Here is a 27651-nt window from a genome sequence, read left to right on the forward strand (position 1 = left end):
GGCAAGAACATCCCTTTAGCAGTGGGTGTCCCACTTGCTGTACAACTGGACAGACTATTTTCAGACCATTAATGGGCCACAGAGAAAGGAGTTACAGTGTGCCTGCTGGGAGCTCAGCTTCAAACCCTAAGTAACACAGTTACTATAATTATACAAAGTGGAACAACTTCTCTGGGAGCAGACTCCTTGCATCCCCTCAGCCTGCCCAGAGCCCTCCATTAGGGCAGTCCTTTGCATTCAAGTCCATACTCCAAAAGAGTTGCAAAGAGATCACAGATTACCAGCCCAACCACTAATTGTATATGTCTCTACTAAGAAAGACCTAAAATAAAGTTTAGAGTGAAGTGAATCATATATTTTTGACACAGAATTAAAAGATTTTTTTTAAATCACCTAGGAACCCAGGATTTGGGTTCAAAAATATGAAACACTTGAAAATTGAAACACTCTTTTGTAGCTGCTACTTTGCTTATTCTCATTTGGAAGAAATACTTACTATTTGAAGAGGTTTTCTACATCAATTTAAGCAAATTTGTTTAAATTCAAACTTTAAAATATACAAAAATACAAATTAAAAGTGCTATGCTACTCATTTTTACCTAACTTTCTAAGAATCCTTTTCTCAAAATATTTATATTCTGATTATATTACAGTATTATCTCTCAGAAGTTACAGTGCACTTTTTTTTCACTTCAATGTGATTTAGTTAGCATATTAATATTATATCCTAACATCCTAAGTATCCTAAAAGCATTTCATTGCTGCAAATTCATGGTGAGAATTGAGATGCAGAACTTTGCTGCACAATCTAGGCACCTTGGGCAGCATTCCTTAACAATAGGCCAAAGAGTGTCTAAGCTTACCAGGAATGAACAGAAGAAGCAAAGGCATCTAATGAATTAGATATACTTGAAGATCTGTGTGTCATCTTCAAAGAAACTTTCTTGTACAACTGAATATCTAAAGCTGACTTTCCTTTCTGTTTAAAAAAAAAAAAAAAAAAGGAAGAGACAGATACTGTATCTGTGTACTTCGCTCCAGTAAGGGCTAACAACAGAATTATCAGAGGCCTGATCAGGAATGCAGGAGATTGGGGTGGGATTCATCTGACTAAATGTGGGTATCTGATGTAGACACCCATGTTCAAGCCACCCTTGGTCCCAATTTTAGTCAACAAAGAGTTAGTATAACCACTGAGTACAAGGCACTATACATCTTACCATAAAGCAAATGCTTAGATATTTGGCCAGAAAGACCACACCCTAGAGTCCCTGGTTTTGTTCACTGCATCTCCTTTGAAACAAAACAGAACCTCAGTGTACTTGTGCAGGCAGAGATGACCATACCTACATTACAGATAAAGAACTGAGGTCAGATAAATTACGGGACATCTCTGCACTACCCAGCTTGGCTCAAGACCATGAGTTCACATCTTCCTCACCTCTGAAACAGCTCCCATAACCCCCACAAAAGTGTAAACAGAAGATTCACCTTTTAAAGCTGTCTCACCTCCTGTGAGAAATGGGACCAGTGACTGCAACAGAGAGCCAGTCCACATCTGCAGCCCACAGCTCCTGAAGATTGTTTAAGGAGACCTGTGGATTCAAATTTCATCCATTCTGCATGATAAATACCATGGGATTTATGCCAGACAGAGGAGCTTCAACAGCAGCTTCAACAGCTTCACAGCTACTGGTTGTGCTGGGTCCACTGACCCAGGTGGGAGGGAACATTCCAGAACTGCAACAGGGACACAGACATTCTGAAGCATGCTTGGAGGGGGCTAAGCTTTGCAACCAAAAGACCCTCCAGCAGCAGCTTCCACTCCACCACCATCCACCAGACTGCAGAGCTCCAGTAGCCTTCCAGACCTCACAGCATCAACTGCTGCAACACACCAAACCACTGCAGAGTAACACCTCTCCATGCTCAACTCTAGGACACAAGCCTTGAGGAGAGCACAGGCTTGAACCAGGACACAGCATCCTCACTCCTGGAGGGAGAGATGTTACATGTTAATCCCATTGTGAACCACACTTATCCATGGTCCTCCAGTGCCCACACCCAGTCCGTAGTAACTCCCTGTGCTGACAGGTCATGGAAGCAAAACCTACACAGCTCCATAGCAACAGACAAAATCACCAGTAGCTGAGAAGAAAAGCACAAGTAAATGAGATAAAGGAATATCATTGGAAACTGACACATCCATATTTGTTAGACTCTGTGTTAGACAAGATCTCAGAAATTTTGCTGTCCCAAATAACATTAAGTGCATATATAAGAAAAACAGAAGAGTGAGATTAAAACTGTAAAGGAAATAACTGTTGCATACTTTTGGAATGGAATGTCAGGATGGTTATGTTAGCTGCTATCAGGTATGGGACAGAAGTGAAGCACTGGAACTATGTGCTTACATCTGGGAAAGACGACACATGCTCAGGCGCTTCCTCTCTTTTTTATTGCCAAGGTTATGTTTTAAAAACCAGATGCAAAGACTTCCAGAAGCACAAGTAATTGACCACTGTGTATCTGGTATCTGCTCTTTGCCAAAAATTATGCTGCTTAAAAAACTAACATTCAAGTTAAAGCCTCTGGTTTAAGTTCCTCGGGCAACCTGGACTTTTGCTGTTCCTCTTTTCACCTGCAAGCTCCTCTGCACCTCTCAAGAAGTTTATGCTTTACACTTACCAATAAACATGACCACATCAACAGACTGCTTATTATTAATTCAGATACTTTAAGGAGGTACAAAAGAAATAAAGACATGGAGAACTTACTGTCATATGCAAGATGCTGCATCATTTGGTATCAAGTCACTTCGTTCATCTTCAGAACATTTTTTGTTCTAGTATTTGCAGTAGTCTAATCAGGTGAAGATCATTTCCTAGTTTTAATAGTCTTATGCACATGACACCAGCCACATATTTAACTGTCTTATTATTCCCATGAATGGAAGCATGAATCTTTCCATCTTTCACTGCACAAGTAGGGTTATGAGTGATTGCAGGGTGGGAGCATGGTGTACTCCCATTAAACCCTTCATTTGAAACCAAGTGAAATGTTCTTTGACAAACCCTTGTTCTTAATTATCCCTCCCCCAGAAAGGGTGCAGTCTTGGTATGTGGGTTACAATGTACTGCTAAGTAAGTCACAGCAGTAAAGACAGACACATTACACTGAGGTCATGAGCAATCTGCTCATCTCTTTCCCCTTTGCGTGATTCTCCTACTAAATGAAGCACAGCAGTTTATTTTAGGGTTCAGCCAAGGCAGATTTTGATCACCAAATACAGGTTCTCCGTTTTGTTTTGGGCTTGTTTGTTTGGTTTTGGGTTTGATTGGTTTTCTTTAGAACAGCCAAACACTGTGACTTTGAATTGGAAAGCATTGTATACCAGCAGCATTTCAATGTAAGAGGTAGAAGTACCAACTAGTAGCTCTACTGAACAATGAATCTCTTTGCATGCTACAGCATCTATTCAAGTTAGCACATTCTGTAACTTGGCTTTTGTATTCTGTTCTCTTGTTCCTGAACAACGGGGACCACAGTTCTATTCTTTTTCCCCACTGCTTGCAGAAATTTGGTAGAGAGAATGAACAAAAGCCATGCAAATACAAGATATTATGTTGCTGGTTAAATGCACCAGTTAAACATGTCTTCCTAATATTTTATTAGCCTTCCCAAGATAAAATGAAGTTCTATCATTCTTCTGAAATCAGAAAGGTGAAGTTCTTGACAGTGAAGTGTATTTATTTCCAGAACCACCTGTAAGGCAATCCCCTTGCAGAACTGACACATCAACTCCTGTTTTTCAAGTCAAGCACATACATATATGAATGCCTCAGTCAGACACTATTATTCCCACACTGTCATATTGAAGGAGTAAACTGACAAAAGATCTGTAAAATCACACAGCCAAATCAGAAACGCAACCTAAATCATGTCTTTCATGCATGATCATTTAAAAAAACAAACAAAAAAACAAAATGACTGCCTTTAAAACACACATATATATGGAAGAAGAGTAGCAACGTGGCTAAATTTATCCGCTACTTTTACACTAAGGAATTAACTAACCCCTGCTGTTTGCTTGCACAGAGTGCTCCCAAGAGTAAGTTTCCAGAGATTCAGTATCCTGGGAGTCTAATCCTCTCACATCGGGCAATACCAAAATATCCTCATTTTAGCAAGTAGATGTTTCTAGCAGGTAGCCATAGCCTCCACTTCAGGCATCTCCTCTGCTCTGTCTGGTTTATCTGGCTCTAACCTTGCACTCACACTGGGGCAGAAGCCCCCAGGGAGCAGAGCTGTCACTTACAACACTCCCACAAACCACAACAACCTCGGGCCAGGTGGGGGCACCCACAAAACTACTACTCAGCTACTCACAAATGAAGATTTATTCCGATCAACACCACCCAGCACTCTGATGGACCCAAGTAAACCACAACTTAGAGTGTCAGGAGGAAATATAACGTGACACAACTTTACCTAGCAATTACTAACTTTCAAAAATATTTTTTGCGTATTGATAACCCAGGATGTGCACACACGCACTCACCTAAGGAAAAGCTCCCGCTCAAGGGTACCCAACAAACGGAATCACTCACCCACAGGGGTAGAGGGCTCACTCCAGGATATATCCAGAAGTATTCACCCACTAAAGAGGGGGCGTGAGAACGTTCAAGCCCAGGAAGTCTCCTCGGATGCCGCCCCTGTCCCAACGGGAAGGCTTCCAACCTCACCCCCGCCGCTCCGAGAACCACACCCAGGGGCCTCCTGAGGGGGGGGACCCATTTATAGCCTAGCGGGAGCTGAACGGTGGCTGCCTATTGGTCGTGATCCCCGGGCTCGGCGGCGCCGCGCCGTCCCATTGGCTGGGGCCGCTGTCTGTTGAACAGTTGTCCCGCCTCCCTTTTCCCGCCACTGTGTGTCCGGGGGGGGGGGAGCCGGGGGTGAGGGAGCGGTGCGTGCCGGCCTACGGAGCTCCGAACACGGAGCGGCTGAGAGGGGGCAGCCGGCCGGGAAGAGCCCGGGGCTGTGGGGGGATGTGGGGAACAGGGTGTTCCTGCCGCACGGTTGCCCAGGGACACTTCCCCGGCCGCCTCTGTGCCCGCTATCGCCAGCTCCGAAGCTGATGGACAAAACAGCTGCACCTGCTGAGCACTCGCACCCACGCTACGGCCGATACAGGCTGACTGACCCACCCCCCTCTCCTAAAACTCCTGATCCTCCTAAAGCTTTCCAAGATGAATCTGCTCAGGCTGGGACAGCCCATCCCAAGGCTCACTCACTTGCAACTTGACAAATTCATCAAGAAGTAGAGAAGATTCTAGCAGCACATAATAAGTGCAGTGTTACTGACTATGGCTCAAAAGCTAAATGACATTTTAAATCGCAGTGATTGCTGAAAGTTAAGGGGGAAATGCTTTCATTTCTGTGAACTCAGAGGTTAAATGGCAGTAGGCAGACTTGAAAGGTATGGCAGGAAAAGCACAAACTGTGCCTTGCTGCTACCTACAGCTCTGGGTGATGCCCTGTTTAAAGGGAGGAAAGTCCCAACACCACAGTTGCTGGGAGTAGCAGTGGCCTTTTTGAGACCATCCAGTCCTACTCCCAGCTCAAGCAAGCCAAGCTGAAGCACGCTGCCCAGGACCATGCCCAGATGAGTTGTGAGTTCAGTCTCCATGGATGGAGACTGCACAACTTCTCCAGGTAACTGGTGCCAGTGACTGATCACTGTTACAGTAGAAAAAAGAAGTTTTTTTCTTTTATGCATTTTTCATCTTATGTTCAAATTGCATGTTTTTTAATTTGTGCTCATTGCCCCTTAGCCAACAACTGTAGGTGCTCTACATGGTGAAAGCCTCAGAGATTTTCCCATTTATTTGAACAGAACAAAGTTCTAATGCCTATATTCTCAATGACTTCTTGAAATACAACCCACAGAAGTTCTACTGCACTGTAATAGAAAATGTTACTATGTAGCCAGATTCAGTAAGAGATGGCCAGGTGTTTTATCAGCAATGGAAAAGAGTCACTTTTTTAACATATCCTGCTGCTACCTGGACTGGTAATTCCTGAGCCATGCAGTGAGTGACAGCCAGGCAGTCTTCACAAGGTTTGGGAGCTGAACCTAACCATGGCTCCCCTTTGGTCTCCTTGCATGCAGTGGCACTTACACTTGTATTCTGCAGGCTCCAGAAGGTGCAAAAGGGACAATATTATCTTAATGTTCTATATTAAGTCATCGTAATTTCACGAGAAACTTAAGCAATACCATGGGCTCTTAAGAGACAGCTTTAACAGTACCCTCAGATCATTTTTCATTAAGTAAGCTGTTCCAAAAGCAAGGAAGTAAACAAAAATTTTGCCAGGAATGCTCATCACATTATCAGGTACCCTTATCAAAATATGATGCTCCCAGGCATTTAAATTTAAGTACATTGCTGTGTTACATGCAAGACTTAAAAGTTACATACACGATCCCTGCCCAAGATTTCCTTCTTTATCCAAATCTTTGGAAGTCTAGCAGTGTTTTGCAGCATGCAGATCCAGATTTTGGATCCTTGCACTAAGCATTCTCATGGAAGTAAAAAAATTATATGAGAGAGGCTGCCAAAGAAAGCAAAACAGTTCCCACTATTCTCAAGAAGATGCACACATGAGCTGCAGGAATTCAGAATGAGATCTTTGCAGAAGGAGTACACCAAGACTGTGAATATGTAGAAGTATTTATGCTCTTGTTTATTCAATTACAGAAACTGCAGGGTTCAGCATCTTGATACAAAACTAACGCTAGTGTTACTTAAACATTATGTGCCTTTTTGTGAGGGCATTTTCTGCCACACATTTTTCACTGCTTTTAATATTGTATAAATGAATCACATCCAAAGAAGGAACAACTTTTAAAATCTTGAAATTGTAAAGCTTGTAACCTTCTCCTGGAGTGGATGATACATATCTTCTTTAATGTTCCTGCCTTCTCCATCCTTTCCTGGGAGAGCAGGCACAGATTTGAAGCCAAATTCACCTGTAACACTGATGTAATTTGGTTTTAATGCACAATAAAAACTCTTACTGACTATCCCAAATGAATAAATCTTTCAGAGGTTTAGCTAGATGCAGTGATAATGCATTCCAGGGTTAAGTATGGTTCACTATGCAAACAACATAAATTATGAATGATACCCTAATCTAGTTTGTTAATACTTCAAGAGGTGAAGATGACTTAGATCCATATAACAATGCCTTAGGCTGTTGAGGAAAAAGATGCTATGCTGTATTTCATACTTTTGAAGTATAGAAAAGACAGATGAAGTGATGTTGCTGTAGCAGCAGAAATGCATTGGAGCTTGGGAACAGGCTAGGAACATCCCAGGGTTCATTCTCAGTGCTATCCCACTCTGAGATTTCCTGAATTATCTAAATATTTGTGTGAGTGTTACTTCTGAGATTCAGCTTGTTCCAAGAAAACAATCCTGGAAACAGATAAATTTTCATCAAAATGGCAGGCATTTTGAAGGTGCATGCTGACTGATGTACTTGCCTACAAAAATGTATCACAGGACAGTCTGTAAAAGATAGTGGTAGGTTGGATTTTTGTGTCTCGTGTCTGGCTCCTACTATGTAGTTGTTATCACAAGGCATTTCAGATAAGTATGAAGTGGAGATTATCTCCATAAATCACTAAGGGCTTTTGGTAGAGAGAAAGACATTATGCACAACTCCTTTTGAGCTCTAGTTTGTGGCATCCAGCTGTATGTAGAATGAGGTTACCCACAACAAGGACAAACTGCTGCTAGTCTCCTCCCACATCCCACTTCCCTTCTACTGCTCTCCTGCACTCCCTGTGGATTTTGCTACGTAAGGATGCCTCCTCCTTGCACAAGGGCTACATGTTCCCTACTGAGTCACCAGAAATTTATGAACAAGTAGGTCATGTGGAAGAGAGTGGGTCCACCTGAAGCCAAGAGATAACAATAGGAGAAAATTACATGTACCCCTGTGGCCAAAACAGTGAGGAACGTGAACTCCAGCTGTACTCCCAGAGTTCTGTCCGTTTCAGGAATGTCACTCACCTGTGTAAGCTCTCATACTGACTACAGTGTGGGTTTTGACAAATTTCACTAAAAAAAGTGAGAGATATTTGACAGGAAGAACTCTGCAAATCACACCTGCTTCCTGTTCTGAGAATTTTGATGGATCTTAGGAGCAATACGCTTGAAGTCTGGATGCAAGTTTTCCAACCTTAGGTATCAATGAATGCAGTGGTACCCACAGCTAGAAGATGTCTCACTTAAAAGAATACTGAATCATCAGTACTAAGTCTCTTCAAAGTCTTGAAATAATACCATCAAGTAAAATGAAGGTGGTTTCTGACTACTACTGCAAAAGGCTAATAACTTGATATTACAGGTCAATGGAAGTACAATAATAACAAAAAATAATGAAGTAATTTGCTGAAACATGGGCATAACTATTTTCCATGTGCATTTGACTCTTCAGTAGGAAAAAAACTTTCAAAATTCTTTATTCACATGTTGCTAAGCTATGACAATATTCACATACAAAAATGTTGTGGTAGCCATGGCTGCAGATATGACTGCCACACACCATGTTCACTACTTCTGCCTGCATTAGATTCCTTGCTTCTAAGGGAACAGTAAACAAACCTTGAAAAAATATTATCTATCACCCATTATGCAGAGCACTGGGAAACTGGGAACACTCAAATATCACAGTGCTATGAAACAAGCTGAAAAACTTGCAGGGATAGCGGTAAGTCAGATTTAATCAGCCTTTTCAGTGACTTGTAAATCTGAGCTGGCTCCTCATGAAAGTATCTAAATTGCTTCCAGAGGTAAGGTGGTTCTGGAAACAGTATAGTCAGGAGGTACCTGAACTCATAAACCATGCTACTTCTGAAGCTGACTCTATACAGGGTCAAAATTCCCTGTCTCCATGATTAATTAAATAACAGCACAAATGCCCTGACCATTGGTGATCAAGAGCTACCTGTGCACAAATCAAAAAAGTATTTTATATCTACTCATCAAAATTTCAGCAACCAGTGACAAACTGCTGGATGTGTGACAAAGAGATGCTGATTTAGCTGGTGGTCTGAGGTGGCCCCTTAGCCTGAGGCAATGGGAGACATGGTCTTGATTCAGCCAGTGTAGTACAGATCTGCATCTGCCTAACTCCCACACCCAGGCTGCCTCTTATCTTGCCTTGGGTTGATGTGTTGTATCCCCAGAGCTATCACGGCCTGGCAGCATGAACTGTAGTCACGATCCAGCAATAAATCTAATAACATCAGAAGACTACAGTTCTTTGCTTTGATACTAAGAGTCATTTATCTTTGGCCAGTGAAATATGCATGCAATTACCAAGAAACAGAATTAAATCCATTTCAGTTGTTATTTGATATCAGAGCCTCACAAAAGAAAGTGAAGATGTCAATTGTATTTCCATGAGAAAGGTAATACCAATAGTGTTTTCAGGTCTTGCAGATGGCTCCACAGAAAGAACCCAACTATTTTTTTAATTTACTATCAGCATTAGTAGTACCTGAGGCAGCACAACACAATGTATGTAGATACTTGTAGATGTACTAGTCAATTAAGAAGTGTAATTAATGAAATGGAATTAACTATATTATACTCACCAGGCTTCACAAGGCTTGACTTTGTCTCCTTCTTATATCGAGCCAGCTGTGGGTTCCCTTCGCTCATTGTCCCTGGACTGAATTTCTTCCTGGAGAAGTCTCCATCACTACCAGTGCAAAAACTGATGGGACTGTTTCCAGCATCAGAAGGAGTCTTAACTGGAGATACAGACTGGCTACTGGGGCAGCCAGTGTCATCTGAAGAAAAAAGGGAAAGCATCAAATTTCTAACCAATAAATATGTTAACACAAGCACATTAAATGAAAAAAAAAAGAAAAAAGAAAAAAAAAAAGGTGTTTGAACTGCATCTGTTTATAGACAGTTAACGGAAATGCCTTGTCTCTGGAACCTGGTTGAGAAGCTATTTGTTTCTCCCATTTTGTGAAAATCTTCAATACCTCATGGTAGGCTAAAAATGCAAGTGCTTGTTTCCCTGTGTCTGGCAAAATACATAATGCAAACTCATATCTTAGGTAAATTCTTTTGACTTAGCTAGGTTAGGGAATACTATGTAATGAAACAAGACACAAGAGTGGCTTGTGTAGTACACACCAGATGAAAAGCAAGTACAGGCCACATGCTCCATTTCAGGTTATATTCCTATCTAAATAACAAGAGAATAAATAACCTAATCCCTATATACACAAAGTCAGGATTTTCATTTAACTGGAATTAAAAATTCTCAAAATTATTTTTCCATTTAAAGCAACCGTGATCACAGAGCTCTTCCATTCTTGACAAATGGCTGTGAAATACCTGATTCTGAAAAGGGTGTGTTACAGACAGAATGCTTTTTTAAAGTCAAATTCCTCTGAGAACAAACCAGTGCTCCATGGCATCAGCAGCCACCTGAGGAATAGACCTGTGTTCCTCACCTCCAGGAATACACACACTCCAGCTCTTAACAATTAAATGCAAAGCAAGAAATCTGAGTCCAGATGAAATCCACATATCAAACATTCCCTTCATCTAATCACATCTCCTGTAATTTCAAGTAATCACAGCTCTCCTAAAAGTCATTGTTGTTTTAGAGATACACAATAAAACCAAACGGACAACAGACACTGGGGAGCCTTGAATATTTACTGTCCTGGAGAAATGTAATTGTTCTTTCCCAGAACAAAATGAAAGCTGCCATCTTATTTATGCAGTTGCACTCTGCTCCTGGTGCATCACCTTTACCTAACATCAAACTCAAAGAAGTACCTGCAACTGAGCCAAATAATTTACATGACCATAATGCAATTACCACTTCCACCCTGCTTGTAATTTAGGTCAAGTCTGAGCTTGCAATGAGCTTTGCACGGACATGTTTAAAAAGTGAGTATATGAGTGTACATTCATGAGGCAAAAGGTGCACCCTATAACTATCTAACCCTCTCCCTGCCTACCCCACCTCCTCAGGAAAGGGATGTTTTTCCTATTAACTATTGCTCCCTCAGTACAGTAAAGCAACCTCAGCCTTTCTTATGAACCAGTTTTCCTTCATGCCTGGCCAGTTACCCTGCCCTGAGCCATTTATTCCCATGTTTTGCTTCTCACTTTTCTGCATCCTGCCTCCAATGCTGAACAAGGTACCTATAGGTGCTGACATCCAATGCATGCTGTATGTGTTAGCATGGAACAGCAGTCAGCAGCCTGAGGTGTTGCTGTCCAGGCCTCTGCAAACTGCCTGAAATGATGCCAGGCCACGGGAGCATCCTAGCCCACTGCCAGAATTAACCTTCTGAGGCACAAAAGGCAGTAAAGGTGCAAACCACTGAACCCAGCTCAACCACATTTGATTCCTTCAAACCAGCTCAACTAATCCTGCAAGCACCTCCTTTTGCTGCTGCCTTCTGCAACTCAGAATTAGTTCCTAGAAAAATAACGGGAAGGAGAAGACTGCTAAGACAGCCCATTCCCACATTCACCCTGGCTAAAGCAGGATTGCTTCCTACATGAGGGGCACAAAGGATTTAGGGCACAAGTCTTAAGGGAAGTGGTTGACAGAATTAAGGTTGTTCAGTCTAGAGAAAAGGAGGCTCTGGGGAGACCTTATTGTTCTCTGCAATTATCTTAAAGGAGATTTTAGCAACATGAGTGGTGGTCTCTTCTCACAAGTTACAAGTGATAGGACAAGAGGAAATGGCCTCAGGATGTGCTAGAAGAGGTTTAGTTTGGATAGCAGAAAAAAAAAATTATCGTAGAAATTTTTGATGGGCATCCAAAACAAGCTGCCCAGGCAAGTGATTGAGTCCCCATCCCTGGAGGTATTTAAAAGTTGTGTAGATGTGGTGCTTAGGGAAATGTAGTAGTCTTGGCAGAGCTGGGCTAATGGTTGGGCTTGATGATCATAAAGGTCTTTTCCAACTAAGATGTTTCTATGATTCTATGACTTTAGTGTAGTTTTTATCCTTTGCATTCTCATCAACATCACAATATAACTCAAAAAAGAGAAGAGAGAAGGAAGCAATTTCCTCCCAGATCAGAACCCGTCTCCTCCTCTCCAGAGTTCAGAGTCTCTTCTGCAGACTGAATGAATGTTGCCTACAGGGCAGTGGATCTGCATGGCTGAGAAATTCTGAACTTCATTCAGGCAGTTCCTCTAGATATGGCTGAAATGTTTTCCCTTTAGAAGCACACAAACATTTATAATCAAATATATTCAGAAAAAATGCAGGTTCATGCAGTTTATTTTTTAGGACCTTTGCACTTAGATGCTTTACTGTGTGCCATTGTTTTCAAAACTTTGTTTAAAAGAAAAATACAAGAAATTATTTAATTTTTCTACTAATAAAATCCCTGCAATATCTGCGTAGGTTCTGCAGACCTTACAGGTGTGTTTTGTATAGGAGACTTCATATATAAATTACTCCCAAAGCTACCACAGAATCAGAATATCTCAAGTTGGAGGACACCCATAACGATCATGAAGTCCAAATTCCAGCTCTCTGCATGACTGCCCAGAACTAAACTGCATGACTAAGAGCATTGTGCTGATGTTCCTTAAAACTCTGAAAGGCTTGGTGCTGTGACCACTTCTCTGGGGAGCCTATTCCAGTGACCAGCCATCCTCATAATGAAGAAATCTATAGGGATGCTACCAGGAAGAACCTCAGAAGCTGTTAAAACCTTTTAAAAAATGAAAGAACTAAACTCCAGTGTTGAGAATTAGGACATTAAAAAAACAATTGCATAAAACTAACTAATAAGGAAATAGAGTAGCTAAAGAAAGCATATAAAAATACTGTATAAAAATCATTTTAATTACCACTCAGAGGCACCATTGCCTCTGACACCACACTGGTGACACTGTGTGGTCAGATTACATCTATCTACATATTCTCATTCTACCCATAAGAACTTCCTTATTCATTGCAACTTGGCATTTATTAAAGGCACAAATGAAGTTAGCACAAAGAACACCAGCTCTTCTCTAATCATACACTTATGACAGAAATAACCAGGTAAGCATTCCCACTCCAGCTAAAATAAATCAATCATTGTATTCTTATTGTACTCTGTCTCCTTTGATTTTTTGGTTATTTTTCATATAATGTATAACTTCTCCTTCTACCTAGTATTAGCCAGAAATGTTAACAAAATCATAAAGTTTCCAAATCTAGGGCAAGGTGCAGAGAAACATTTTTCTGTGTCAGCTTACTGCAGCGCTTTTTGAAGAATGAAAATGCTTACTATCACAGAAGGAACTGCTACATGCAAAATGCCTGTGCTCACCACCAAAGGCAAGCGAATTTCTCTTTTACACTGGGGGTTGCACCTCCCACCAGACCTGCAACTCACTGCTCTGGAAAAATCCTGGTGAGCACTGAGGTGCTTAGCTGCTCGATGCAAGCCAGATTCCTGCACTTCCCTGCTACTGAACCCTTAAAAGGCTATTCAATCATACTTAATACTGTAAGAGTAGCAGACCCTCCCATGGACCTTGACCATGAACTGATCTGATGCCCCTCTGTCCCACAGCCTGACCACCCATCCAGCCCACTGCCATGGTGAGCACCTCTGCTCCTCATCCATAAGAGGATATGACTGTGGCACTGTGGGTTCAGTATTTCCCACAGTCCTGTAGGCTCCCCCAAAATCCCACTGACAATGGAGATGGAAGGAGATGAAAATGTTTACCTGCTCAGAAATGGGCCAAGATAAGGAATTTATCTCCATAGTAGGCTAAGGAGTAACAGGAGCAGATGAGCTCACAGTGGGATTCGATTCACTTTCTGCTGAAGAGATGATGTGAGTGTAATTCTCAGCAAGGTCAGTTAAGGATTCTGTCCTGTCACTTGGCAAGAGTTTTGTCCCAGTAAGGATTTCAGGTCCAGACTTCTCAGGAATACAGATAGACCTGATTTATCTTCTTAGAAACATGAGCATCAGGAAGACAGTAGAGAGAAAGCTGGTAAATACTGCTGTGCAAGTCGATACTTCTGATCTTGCCTTATTATTTACTTGCACAATAAGAGAAGAAAAGAAAAGAAAAATACCACATGACTTTCATTGCTTTCCTAGCAATATTCATGGTGTCTTTTCTCACAGTGGCCTCCTCAGAGCATTCTGGGAGTACACTTTCCCTTTGAACATCAGCTGGATTTCATCACTGAAGCTCTGTGCAACCACTCTACCAGATGAGATACGCTTGCCAAGTTTCAAAGCCAAGCAGAGGATAGTGTCTCCTCAAACAAACAATCAGGGATATTGCTCAGAGCACTCTGACATTTGTGTGTGCTGACTGAATTTCAAATAGTAAAGTCAAAGTATAAACAACAGTGTTAATAACACTCTAGCAACTGACAAAAATATTGTTCTTACAGACTTCAGGGACTTATGGTGTGACTTGATAATTTTCTCTGATTTTCTGGGCACAGAGACTTTACAAGTTTCACTAGAATATGCCTTAAAGACTTCTTCAGAAAAATACTGTTTTGCCCTGAAGAGTTCAAAAAATACTGAATTTACAACCTCCTTATATAACATATAAATAATTAATCATGCCCTTGATGAGGAACCACTGACTTATTTTTACCCTTGCTCCTAGCTGTCAGATCAAGTTATTAACTCTTGAGTCTGAATTGCCTCACCTGATCCCTTCTCTGCTGTCCCACTTTCATCTTCTCTAAGGCTCTCTTGATCAGTGTTCAGGCTGTATAAACTCTGAATTTCCACTAGGAAATGTGAATTCCATAATTAAATGTGGGCCTCTAATGAACTTTACCAGTTCAGTGTACCAAGGTAAAAACTGTTTCTAGACTTTTCCTAATGCTCCCTATGCTGTTCATCATCTGTTAGCCTGGGTAGCCATGGCTCTGCCAGGATGGCACACCATGAGCTGGCTACTGACTACTGATGGTGAACCAGCAAGGGTATTTTAGAACTTCTCAGAATATTGTCCCAATCTGCTTGCTTGTTCCACATTTTTTGACCCCCTATGTGTTGCTCTTGTTTTCATGACCAGTCTTGTAGCACAGGGATATTTTATTCATTAATGAAAGTTGCTGACAAAACACATAGCTTCCACCTGCTAGGGGGTCTTTCTGTTTTAAATGCAGGAAAAGAGGCTTCTTGGAAGGATGAATCAGAATGACAGCCCAATTTAGGCTTCTCCTACTGTCCCACTACTCTAAGTTAATGTCTCATAAAGATCTCATATCTTTCCTTTGAGCAGCACCACCACCACACTGACTTGGGCATCTTAACCAGCGAGGTGTCTGGGGCTCACCAACCAGTAAGGACACATTGCTAATAGGCGATTCACAGTTACCTTTCTGGAACAACTGGGCAACACAAAGGACTACACTAAAAGGAGCAGGATGAAACATAATTATAAAAAATTAGTACTACACATGGAAGCACAGAGGTGGAGCATATTCACATGGACACCATCAGGCTTTCAATAGGTAAGAGTTAACTCCTACATCATCATGACACTGAATGACCCTTTGGAGGCATCCTCACCCACACAGCAATGATTTAGGGAGTGCATCTTTGTCTTTAAGGTAAGAAGTGTGAATATTCTCCTTTGCTTCTATTTGTTCTAAAGCATTTCATTTCTACACCATCCATTCCAGAAGCTGATTTTATGCACTCTTAAGAGATTAGATACTTGTTACAAACATGTCATCTGCAGAACTGCAAAATCACACAGACCGTTGGAAAAAAAAATAATTTCACTAAAAGTAGAGTCCTAAAAATGCTACTAGGTTTGGTAGCTTCTCACCAGTTGAAAAATAATTTTGCAGCTAGTTTTAAGATCTGTTTGGGCTGGTATTTAATAAAATTAATCAGAATACCATGTGTTTGTGAGGCAAGTGTTTTACCAGAAGTCAAGGACAATAAAACAGAGCAGTAGAGCAACCAAAACTATACCCCTGTCAGGAAAAGCAAGGAGGTTTATTTCACAAGGCCTACTTATATAAAATCCCGCTAAGTAAATTAATTCTACATTTAATCTTCGTGTCTCTGCAGACAGAACTTGAATTAACCATGCCCCATTTTCCCTGTGACTGTAAGCAGGCTAGCAGCTCTACCTCTCCCAGAGGTCACCTAGAGAGGCTGTGCAAACTCCTGCCCTTGAAGGTTTTTCTAGACTCAAGACAGAAAAAGCTGTGACTGATATGATGTAGTGCTGTAAGCACTCCTGCTTCAAAGAAGAGTCTGGATGAAAGGATCTGCAGAGGTCCTGTATAACCTACATGCTTAGGATCATTTTTCAGATATTCCACAGTTGGGGACTTTGTTGGTTTTCCCTGTCCATCTTTCAAGGTGAAACTATTGAACTTCTTGTCCTAGTCATATTATCGAATCCAGAAGTGAAGTAAGTAAAATCAAGACTAAAGCTCTCCAATTCCTTCTGATTGCTCCTGAGGTTCCTATCATTAATATATGGGCAACTTTTATACCTGCTCCTCACCAGCTCTTTTGACCTTGCTTCTATCACATGCAGAGGCTGAACACTATTCTCAGAAAACCACAGTTACAGAATTACCTTGGTTGGAGAAGACCTTCACCATCATCCAACCATTAACCTAACACTGACAAGACCTTAACTAAGCCAGATCCCTAAGTACTATGTCTGTATGGCTCCTAAATACCTCCAGGGATGGTGACTCCACCACCACCCTGGGCAGCCTGCTCCAGTGTCTGATAACCCTTTCAGTGAAGAAATTCTCCCTAACATCCTATCTAAACCTCCCCTGGTGCAACTTGAGCCCATCACCTCTTCTCCTGTCACTTGTAACTTCATTGAACAGACCAATCCCCACCTCTTTACAACCCCCTTTAAGGCAGTTGTAAAGAGTGACAGGGTCTCCCCTCTGCCTCCCTGTCTCCAGGCTAAACAACCTCAGCTCCTTCAGCTGCACCTCGTAAGATGTGTGCTCCAAACCCTTCATTAGCTTTGCTGCCCTTCTTGGACATGCTTTAGTAGTTCTAGCTGTCCAAAATGTTCACTAAGGAAAATTTCATATGGAAGATGCCCACTGGATTTGGCAAAAAGTCCTCCCTGCTTATTCACAGCATGGCATAAATGGTGACTGACTAGAAGAGGACAGAGGGAGGTGAAAAGAAGATGGACTGACTCACTTCTAGAGCTTGGACACCTTTTACTATGTAGTTTTCCCCACAGATGTGTACTTAAAGGCAGCAGCTCCTGACTTTTGATGGAACAATAAATACATTAGACAGAAGCAGCAAATTTTAATTGACTTTGGCAGAAAATGATACTTCCACCTATCTTCCTTCTATTTTAACATTTCACTAATAAGCTGGATTGATGTGAGTTCTGGGAAACCATCTCAGAAAAGGACTGTACAATTATGGCTTACTGGCTTTGTCATTAAATTTATAGCACTACTAATGGTATTAGTATTACAGAACAAAGCATCAAGGCTTGCTAGTAAAAATACCAGTAAAAATAGTACTGTTACTATGAGAGCACTGTGGCTAGGAATAGCACAGCTACTAGAGTTTTGATATCACATCACAGATAACATTTGGATGCATCATTTAAGATGACAAAGGACCAAAATCTATTTGAAAAACTTAAAATTTTAACTAAAGGTAAGGAGCAAAAAGAGTCTGAAAAAGAGACAAAGAGTAGTCTTGGTTTCCAGTAGTTTTTTTTGAAGCAGTTTAGTAGACCTCACTAACCTTTCCTGACTCCAATAGCTACAAGTGGAACCATCTGTGATACGTCTGGTGGGAAAGCCTTGACTGCATCCAGGATAAGAAATATTACCCATTTAATATTAACATTATGTGTAATTCTTGTTTTTATATAGATGGTTTTCTCTGTGTGTGTTTTTATGTGTTTAATTCCATCATGCAGCAAAGGAAGAAATTATAATATGCTATCCATTTCTGAAGGTACCATTTCTGGAAATAAAAATTTTCAATAGACCACACATAGAAACTTGTACCTGTTCTTCAAATGGAAATACAAGCCTGAATGGTACTTAGCATCATCACAGGACTTACTCAACATATTTGGTGATACATATAGGTAAAAACAATGTTCCAAAATTTCAAACATGTATATTAACCCTATAAATGTAGGGTTAAAACATGTCACACCGAACAGGGTTAAAACATGTCATATAGAACTTCTTTAAAAACATCAAGATTCTCTCTTCAAAAGAAATCAAAGATTTCTGATTGGAGCTTCATCTCTGCTTCAAGTTGTGGTATTTTTCAATTTGCATGGCACATTCAACTCAGTAGAAAACTGGATGAAAAACATTTGGAAAAAAAGTATTAGATTATGCAATGGTGGCAAAGAAAATGCATGACATAGCTTAGAAATCAGTGTGTAGTGCAACAAACAGAGCAGTTGAAAGGGTGAGGTACTGACTGTTCTTAGGACGCTGTCCAAAATGTGCCAGAGAGAATGAGAACTCTGCTACTGACCTCAGGAGGCTCTGGGTCAGGCTTTAAAGGTTCACAGTGCTGACAGATCCACAATAAAGTGACAAAAAACATTTAAAAGGTCAAGTATTTTGTGGGTCCAGATGTTGTTGTGTGGCACAGGAACAAAAGGATCGTTACTTAGGAAGAGGGAACAAATAGTCAGGCTGAAAGAAAAGCAAGCAAAAGCCAAAAACTGAAGAACAGACAGGCTTTACTCTTTAATATTTAGGCACTTTTCTCATTTCCATGTTTGGAACACATCTCTGCCCAGCAGAAACAGAACTGGTGGTTAACAACATGAAGCAACAATAAATTACTGCACATAAGCTGCCTCAGCAGGAAATTCTCCAGGGAAGCAGCAGTGAGAAAAGGAAACATGTCCCCAGTGCTGCTCTTATACAAAGGTCATACCTGCATTTTTGAAAGCAGGTTTTGTTTCAACATTCCTGTAAATTAATATCACAGTGATTGCTGAAGTACCTTGCAGAGTGCTGCAAAAGAATGTGCTGGAGAAGACCTCCATTTCAGAAGTTTGGAAAAAATGGCAAAAGGACTGTGGAAAAACACAGCATAAAGGACTGCAGGAAAGAGAAGCTAATTTTCAATATCCTGCACTTGAGCACATTTAAGCATAGCTCTTTGATTCAGTGACTCATTCTAAAAAAACAACAAATAAATGATTAAGGAACCATTTAACCAAAATATTTCTTCCTATAACAAGAAACTAAAAGAATGGGAGAGCTCACTGTTTCCATAACAATACATTTGTATATACATACATATACACACACAAGTAGTAGAATCATAGAATAATAGAATGGCTAGGGTTGGAAGGGACCTTAAAGATCATCTAGTTCCAACCCCTTGCATGGGGAGGGGCACCTCTCACTACACCAGGTTGCTCAAGATCCATCCAACCTGTCCTTGAACACTTCCAGGAAGGAAGGAGCCACAACCTCCCTGGGCCTGTTCCAGTGTCTCACCATTCTTCAAGTTTTAAACCATTTCCCCTTGTCCTTCCACTACATACCCATGTAAAATGCCCTACCCCAGCTTTCTTGTAGGTCCCCTTCAGATATTGAAAGGTTGTTGTAAGGTCACCTGGGAGCCTCCTCCGGGCTGAACAACCCCAAATTCTCCAGCCTGTCTTCATAGGTGCTTCATCCCTCTGATCATTTAGTGGCCCTTCTCTGGACATGTTCCAGGAGCTCTGTGTCCTCATGATGGGGCACACAGAAGAGGACACAGTACTGCAGGTGGGGGTCTCACAAGGGCAGAGTAGAGGGCGAGAATACCCTCCCTGAACAGGCTGTCTGTGCTTCTTTGGATGCAGCCCAGGACATGGTTGGGCTGCATCACACATTGAGCTCCAAGCACACCACCACCCCCAGCTCCTTCTCCTGAGGGCTGTCCACAACCTCTTCCCCTCCCAACCTGTATTTGTGCATGAGATTGCCTTGACCCAGGTGCAGGACTTTAACAGAGGTAATTGCTTTCAGTAATTTGTACTAATTCTGTCCTCAATCTTTTGATTTGTTAAAAATACTGCAAAATTGTCTTCCCCTATCTCCTTCTATTCAGAAACATATATTTAAGTACACACACATTAAGTGTAGCCTCTAAGGCTATCTGGTTTACAATACACCCTACCTCAATGCTCAAATTAAGAAATTATTTACTGGGGTGCATGCAAGAAGATGAAGCTTCTTATCCAAAAACACTGGTAGAATGCTTTTCTTCTTGTCTGTGGCTAGCAATAGGAGGTCATGCATTCACGTGGACTTCAACAAGCCTGCCTAAGGCCTACAAGCTTTTTTTTTGACCTATGCACTGTGAATTCAGGCCCAACATCCATCAAGAGCTGAGCACTGTCAAATAAACTGGGAGTTCAAGGAACATGAGCAAGTAAGCAGGAAGCAGTAATGCAGAGATTCCTGTTGCAGCTCTTTGGTGGGCTTACAGCACAGCCTCAGTGCCAGAGCACATTGTGCCATGCATGTGAAGATTTTAAAAAAAAAATCTTCAGACCAGAAAATAACAAGTTATGAAATAAGCATTTAACTCAAATCTTAAAATGCAAAAGAAATAGCAAAAAAAGGAGCCTCAGATTTTCTGAAAGCTCTGCTACAATGAGTCACAACCATTCATGTGCAGAGACAGTGCTGGTTTTCAGTGGCCTGTGGTACTGTGCAGACTGAGGCCAGAGGAACTGATTGCTATGGGCATAAAGCAGCTCCTGGGGATGAACCAGATTATTAAATGCACAAATGGTTCCCTCAAAGCTGCACCTCAGGGAACAAAGTGCTGCTGCATTACCTGCAGAACACCAAGCAGCTGGCTTCTGAAGCAAGGCTGAAGGAAAGCCTGGGCATCATTATAAAGGTAGTACCTAACAAGTCTTCATAAGGAGGAATTTAAAAGCTGAGCTACTCAGAGGCAGAAACTAGAAAAAGAGTATATCCCAAACTAACATTCTTAAAAGGAGAAGATAACCAGTCTGTTACTGAGCTTAGCACATCCATGCTGCCTTCAGTCCAATATGCAACTGGCTTGGTATCAAAAGGACGTGTAGGCAAAAGCCAAGGGTAACGCCCCGCCCTAAGGATCATATTTCTTGTAAGGCAAACACTGGAACTGGAACTACCAAGGGCAGCCCAGCAGCAGCTCAGCCACGGACTGGTGTGTGGATGATTTGTTTGCAATGTTTAAAATCACCTTCTCCCCCAACTGACAAGGTGAGTGTGCAGAGCCACCTCAAAGCCAAGTGCAACTTATGAGGAAAACATACATGAGATGGGGAAGTGCTCAGTAGCAGCAGAGCCAGATGAAGCTGCTGCGGGAGTGCTTTTTCATCAATTGACATCATAGGAGTTGTGTGGCTGACATCCAAGCCAGAGGAGAGCAGCGGCTCCGTATCAAATGACAAACAGAACCCCAGATGCGCTGAGGTTTTAAGGAGGGATTGCACGGAGTGAATACTGATAAAAAGGCTCAGCTTGGCTACACAACATCAAGACAGCATCCATGTTCACTTAGCAGAAAGGGAGAAGATTAAAAATACATTTTGTCAGGAATACCACAGATAAAACATTTACAGTCTGTGTTTCATATGGACTTAAAAGCAAAACTGTCACAAAGTCAATTTCAAATAATTGGCCAACACAATCAAGTTAAGTCTCTGATCCAGTCACAAAAGACAAAGAGGGAGATGACCATGTACATTTAAAACTTATCTCAGCCAGGACTAACAACTTATTGAAAAACAACTAAGCATTAAAATGAAGTATATCTTGTCTGTTGCCAAATAGTGTTTTTTGCTGTTGCTACCCTGCCTACAGCACCACCACAGTTCCCAAAGGTTCCTCCTACCTAGAAGACTCTGCTGCTCTCATTTAGAGATAAAGAACTCCAAGGCTTTATTTATACATTGGGAGCAATGAAGGCACCCACGAAAAATAGACAACTTCAGAAGCTCTGGCAAATCAAGAACGAAATGCATGTTAAACTGGATTAGGAAATACCAGGGGAAAAAGAAAGGTACTGAGCAGAACCACTTGGTGTCAATAATCCAGGCAAACGGAGAGCAACTTGTCAAGAGAAAGCTAAAGAGGAAAGCCATTAATCCAGGCACCAATTTATGCTATTTGCTGCTTATCAAGAACCTTTTTGAATTTAATGCTCCAAATAAATTACAAAAAAGGCGTTCATCCAAATGCTCATCAATTTTTTCATACTGCCATCACACTGTCAGTTATCATATTATTCATCTGCTCATATCTTCCAGATTTATTACTTTCTAATTTTAATTACAATTTCTGCACATGCCACTTTTCAATTAAGACGGTGCCTAGCAAAGCATCAGGAGAGGCAGGTTAGGGACTGTGGTCCCTGCACTCCCCTCTCCACACAATTCCTTGCCAACCCCTCCCCAGAAACAGGAACCAGCACCCACCTGCTGCTGATGAGGAATTTCAATCTAAAATTGACAGAGAAGATAAGGAAGGATCATCAGGTGAACAAAGGGAAGAGATATCAGAGAATGAGGAAAGCAAGCCAGTGACTTGTCATCATGGTGAAAAATCCATTGAGCCTATCAATAGCAAAGCCACAGACTGGGATGGAGGACAGTGCCTCATCCGGTCCTGGGCAGCATAAGGTTTGATGACTTGGAGCAGTCAAACTGGCTAGAGCATACCTGGATGGGTGCTGCAGGCAGCCTGAGAAGCACAAAAAGCTCTCAGCATGGGGAAAAAAACCCAATTAAATCAACACAGCATTCATGAAAGAGTGAAAGATGAATATAAGAAATAAAAATACGACCAGTTGCACTTAAGAGGCAGGTTAAGAGATGCTTCACATTCCTCAATATGTCTGTGAAAGGTGCCTTAAAACTGTCAAAGCATGAGATCAGACACCCCCAGAGTAAATTCAAAGTTCTGCTGGAGTCAAGACAGCGGCAGTGGGACAGCAAGGGTGTCCCACTTTGGCAGCTCTGTGTTATGTAGATCTGAAGGACGTGATACAAAAGCAAAAGGTACCATAAAAAAGAATGTCATTAACCAGGATGAGAGGCTTGTCAACAAGGAGGGGACAAAAATCAGGCTTAAAAGCAGCCATTTTGAGAGATCATAAAAATAATGTACTTCTAGAAATCTTCAAAAGACTTTACTTCTTTGTAACAGACAAACTCAAGCAGACAAGGTAGAAGGATTCAGAAGGCCTGGGAAAAAGGCTTCAGCATTCCTACAATACTGTGTTTGTTTAACACTCTGCATTATTCATTAAACAATAAACGAATAGATCATTCCACTGAGCCTGAATTGCAAAATCTATCCAAGCTAAGAAGGAAATGGTAGATTCAAACATGGATATTGTATTTCTAATCTAAGAAAATTGACTGTTCTTGTACACTGTGTTCAATACACTGCTTTTTGTTAAAGGAATTACAAAAAAACAATAGCCAGATCCACTGTAGTGAAGTCAAAGATAAATATGGGTGTTTCTGACTGTTCTCTGGAAAACCTTTGATTATTGAAATACTTTATGAACAAAAAGGAAGTTCAGGAACTTGCTCTGATATTAACTATGACAAAAATACTTCTTATAATTCAGATTTTTCACAGAATCACAGAATGGTAGGGGTTGGATGGGAACTCTGGAGATCACCGGTGTCTAAACCCCCTGCAGGATCCCCTAGAGCAGTTTACACAGGAACGTGTCCAAGTGGGTTTTAAATGTCTCCAGGGATGGAAACTCCACAACCTCCCTGGTCAATTTGTTTCAGTGCTCTGTTACCCTCAGAATAAAGAAGTATTTTCTCATATTCAGGTTAAATGTCCTGTGTGAGAGTCTGTGACCATTACCATTTCTTCTGTCACTGGACACAAAGTTAGACAGAGAATGCTATGCTCTCCAAAATATTATTAAAACCAAATTTTTAGTCACCAAAATAATCTTTAAAATTACCACATGCATACAGAGCTGAAGGTATTAATGCTGTGGCCCTCAATGCTTTTATTCCCATGGATAATGCCACACACAGAGAAGAGTCTTTCTGAATTAAAAGATTATTCATCCCTAGTTATGGATCTGAGTCATTCACCGCTAGCTGAGGGTTTTAACAGTGCTAAACTTTACACAGGACAAATATTTAACATAAAAATACGGTTTCAAGATGTCCTTGGTGTAAAGGACTCGTTTTGAAAAGCACAAGATACTTTTCATGTTTACAGTTGGAGAGTGGTCATTTACTTTTGATCTATCACCCAGCCATTGCCCCCTCTACAGGGAACTCTACATCATGTCTAGTTCATTCCTGGTGACAGGCTTGTCAGGAGAAGTCTGAATTCTCTAATAAACAAAACTCCCTTCAATATAATAGTGAAAATGTCATTTACATATTTTGCTTTGATTCATGCATGGAGATCGTTGTCACAAAACCCAGAAGGAACTGCAGTATCTGGCCGAGGTCTGAGGTCCTTAGTAGCACCTCCCCTATCTTGCAGACTGGCTTATTGGCTTTTCAGAATGCCTCAAGCCCATGCTGCAGTTTTTAAGGCAAATCTTTCTCTTTAAAGCAACTATTCTGCCGCAGTAAAACCGCCAACTTTTGTGCAGTGGATAGCACAACTCGAACTAAAAACATCTGGTGTCGCTTACTGGCATGTATTAGAAGAACAGATACTGAATTTCCCTGGAAAAATCAATGGTTGCCCTTCTTCATCTGCAAAGCAGCAGGATGCTCGTCAGGGCTCAATATGAGCCCGAGACAGGGATGCTGCATCGGAGGGTGACAGCAAAGCTTCGGGGGTCAGTGTGCTGGGGCCCACCCCGACCCCAGGCTGAGGACTGAGTCCGGGCTGGCGATGCGGTACCTGAGCAGAAGCTGTTGCTGCTGATGGTCCTGCCGGAGCGCCCGGAGGAACTGGGGGGGTTGAATTCCCGGCTCTCCTCTTCCGAAAAGGGCGACTCGGAAGCCGGGGATACCTTCTGCTGCGGCCGCAGGACCAGGCGGGGGATGCGGCTGCGGGACACCTCCCTCTCCAGCTGCGTCTTATGCTCCTGCTCGGGAAGGGACAACCCGGCGTCAGGGACCCTGGGATGCTCCCTCCTCCTCCCACCATCCCGCAGGGGCGGGGTGGGGGGGGCCGGGGTTTGCCTGCCCCTGCCTGTCTCCGGTCCCCGCAGCCACCCCTGCCGCCCCCCATCCCCTGCTCCTCACCTTGCTGCTCTCCCGCAGAGGCCCCATCGCTCCTCAGTCGCGGCGCAGCCGGGGATAGGCACCTGGCATAGACGAGAGGGATGCGGTGAGTCGGGCTCTCTGCTGCCTCTGCGGCGCTGGGGGTGGCAGATCCCGGCCCGGCCCCGCCGCCGCTCCCCGCCCCGACACGTGGTGCCGCCGCCGGCCGCGCCCGGGGCCAACGCTGCCGCCCGCGCCGCGGGCTCCCAGCAGGTGCGGGGTAGGGACCGCGGCCCCCCCCGGCCCGGGCGGGGAGCAGCCCCAAGATCTCGACACTCCGCAGCGGGACTGCCCCAGGTAGGCAGCTCCCCTGCCCGCTCCCTGCCTGTGCTGCCTGCCTCTGGTCGGGACAGCCGTGAGGGACACAAACATGTTAAAATCCGGCCCGGTTTTATTAAATTCACGCTGAGGCACCAAACCAGATCCCTAGCAGCGGGCAGATGTCAGCAGTGCAAATACGATGGATGTGTAGCTACAGAAATAGCAAAATGCGTCAGATGTTTTCTGCACCTTACTCCTCATAAACAGCTTATAGTAGTACACATTGAGATGTAAAAACTTGGTTCTCTCCATGTATATTTTTATATTTAGTTATTGTCCTGTATTTTATACCTTTCATAGCAATAATTGCTGTTGACCCTCATTGACCAATGCACGTATGTTAACGTCTTCCATCTGCTCCCCAGAGTGGGCCTGGTTGAAAGATATGCATGTATTAGCAGGATGGGCAGCTGGTCTACATGCAAGTCCATGCAGTGGGTGAAAAGGACTTATTTTCTGTGGAAAAGAATCATGAATGTCTTGATAATGGACTTCACTTGAGGTTCCATATAAATGTCTCCTTTTAGGACTTAATGAGCTTGCAAAAACTGTACTTTTATCAATAGCATTTTGGGGCGAAGCTGTCCTTTGTGTGTATGCTTCCTACAAAGAGCTCCAGTTCCTTTTGGAAGCTTCTATTTGCTATTACAATGTAAATATTAAATACTGTCTCAAAAATAATTCAGAGAAAATGTGGCTTTTATATGCTGTGCAGAGAGAACAGGCCATCAGTAATAGAAAAGGTGATGTATTCATCTAGTCACCAAAGAGGAAAGAGGACACTGGTGAGTACTGACACACTGATTGTTGCATATACAAAGAGTTATAATTACTAATTTATTAAGCTGGTGTCAGAATTAGATCCATTAGTTATGTAGAGCTCCAAGCTATGCTCTGCCAAAAAGATGATACCATCCTCCCCTGGCGGTGTCAAGACATCCATAATTCAGAGAAGTGAGCTAGTTACAGCTGCAAAAAAATGCTTAAAATTCCTGTATTAAAAATTCTACATTCTGTAAAGTATCTTTTAGGCACTGGAATATACCTTCCTGAGGCATAAAAGAGCAGGAAGAATCACAGACCTTCCCTACTGCTCCAAAGAGTGTTTCCATGGAAAAAGGAAAATTACAAATCACATATTTGAATCACACAAATTTACTCCTCCGTTCAGTAGCAACCAGAGCACCTGAGACCATGGGCTTCTCATGTGAGCTGCACAAGGCACCTGTGTAGTGGAAATTTCCCATGTACATTTAAAATGCTGTTGTACCAGCAGAAGAAGCTGTGCAGCAGCACCGCCATTGCCATAGTAACTCAGCTCAAGAGTTGATGATGATTCAATTGTCAGAGTCTGCTTTATCTTTTTCCTGTTTCAAGCTCAAATTTTTGCCTTGCTAAGAAGCAAGATATGAAAACTGAAGTCTTCAGGCTGCCTTAGAATTCATAATAGGATATGATTCCCTTTGATCTCTGCTTCTTTTTGCATAGAGATTTATAGCCTTATCATAAATCATAAAACAATCATTAACTTTCAGGAAAACAATTTTTTCCCCCTTACAGCCAATGTATATCTAATACAAATTGAGGAATCAAGTCACTTTTCAGCTTATTAAAATATTTTTACTGTGGACTAGTTAATCATCCATACTGGGAAGAACACATACTTGATAAGGTCATGTGATCCCATTGTTTGGTATTGCTGTATTACCTATAAAACTAAATTTCAAAATGGGTATTTAACTCTGACTGAAACCATATTTGCTGTGGAAAGGCAAAACATTCTGCATTCATAAGGGCCTCAGAAAACCTGCAGAACAGTATCTTCTTAGGCTTTTTCTTGCTCTGCTCCCTCCTGGAAAAGCAGCAGCTCTTCAAGAAGCCACAGATTCAGCAGAAGAGCCCGGACTCCAGGAGCTGCCAGGGGAAGCTGGGCACTGAGCCAGGCCTGGGGTTAGACCTTACACTTTGCTGAAAGGGGAGCAAGGTATATGAAGCAGTTTTTATTCCAGGCGTTCCTAC

General features: G+C 42.1%; 1 protein-coding gene across 3 annotated transcripts in view; it reads right to left on the reverse strand.

The window, feature by feature from the left end:
* The window catches only part of SYBU (syntabulin), a 41974-nt gene extending 16528 nt beyond the window's left edge, over window positions 1-25446 (reverse strand). Inside the window, exons 1-3 of one of the 3 annotated variants that reach the window (XM_071738227.1) lie at window positions 25294-25446; window positions 24947-25133; window positions 9671-9868 (exon numbers count right to left, since the gene is read on the reverse strand). In XM_071738227.1, coding sequence (XP_071594328.1) covers window positions 9671-9868; window positions 24947-25133; window positions 25294-25320 — 412 coding nt within the window. In that variant the 5' untranslated portion in view covers window positions 25321-25446. Of the gene's footprint in view, window positions 1-863; window positions 907-2777; window positions 2975-9670; window positions 9869-24946; window positions 25134-25293 lie in introns of those variants that run through there. The other 2 variants (XM_071738229.1, XM_071738228.1) reach the window with 2 other exon arrangements.
* Between the last annotated feature and the right edge of the window lie 2205 nt (window positions 25447-27651).

This window comes from Heliangelus exortis, chromosome 2, assembly GCF_036169615.1.
Source record: "Heliangelus exortis chromosome 2, bHelExo1.hap1, whole genome shotgun sequence".
NCBI lineage: Eukaryota > Metazoa > Chordata > Aves > Apodiformes > Trochilidae > Heliangelus > Heliangelus exortis.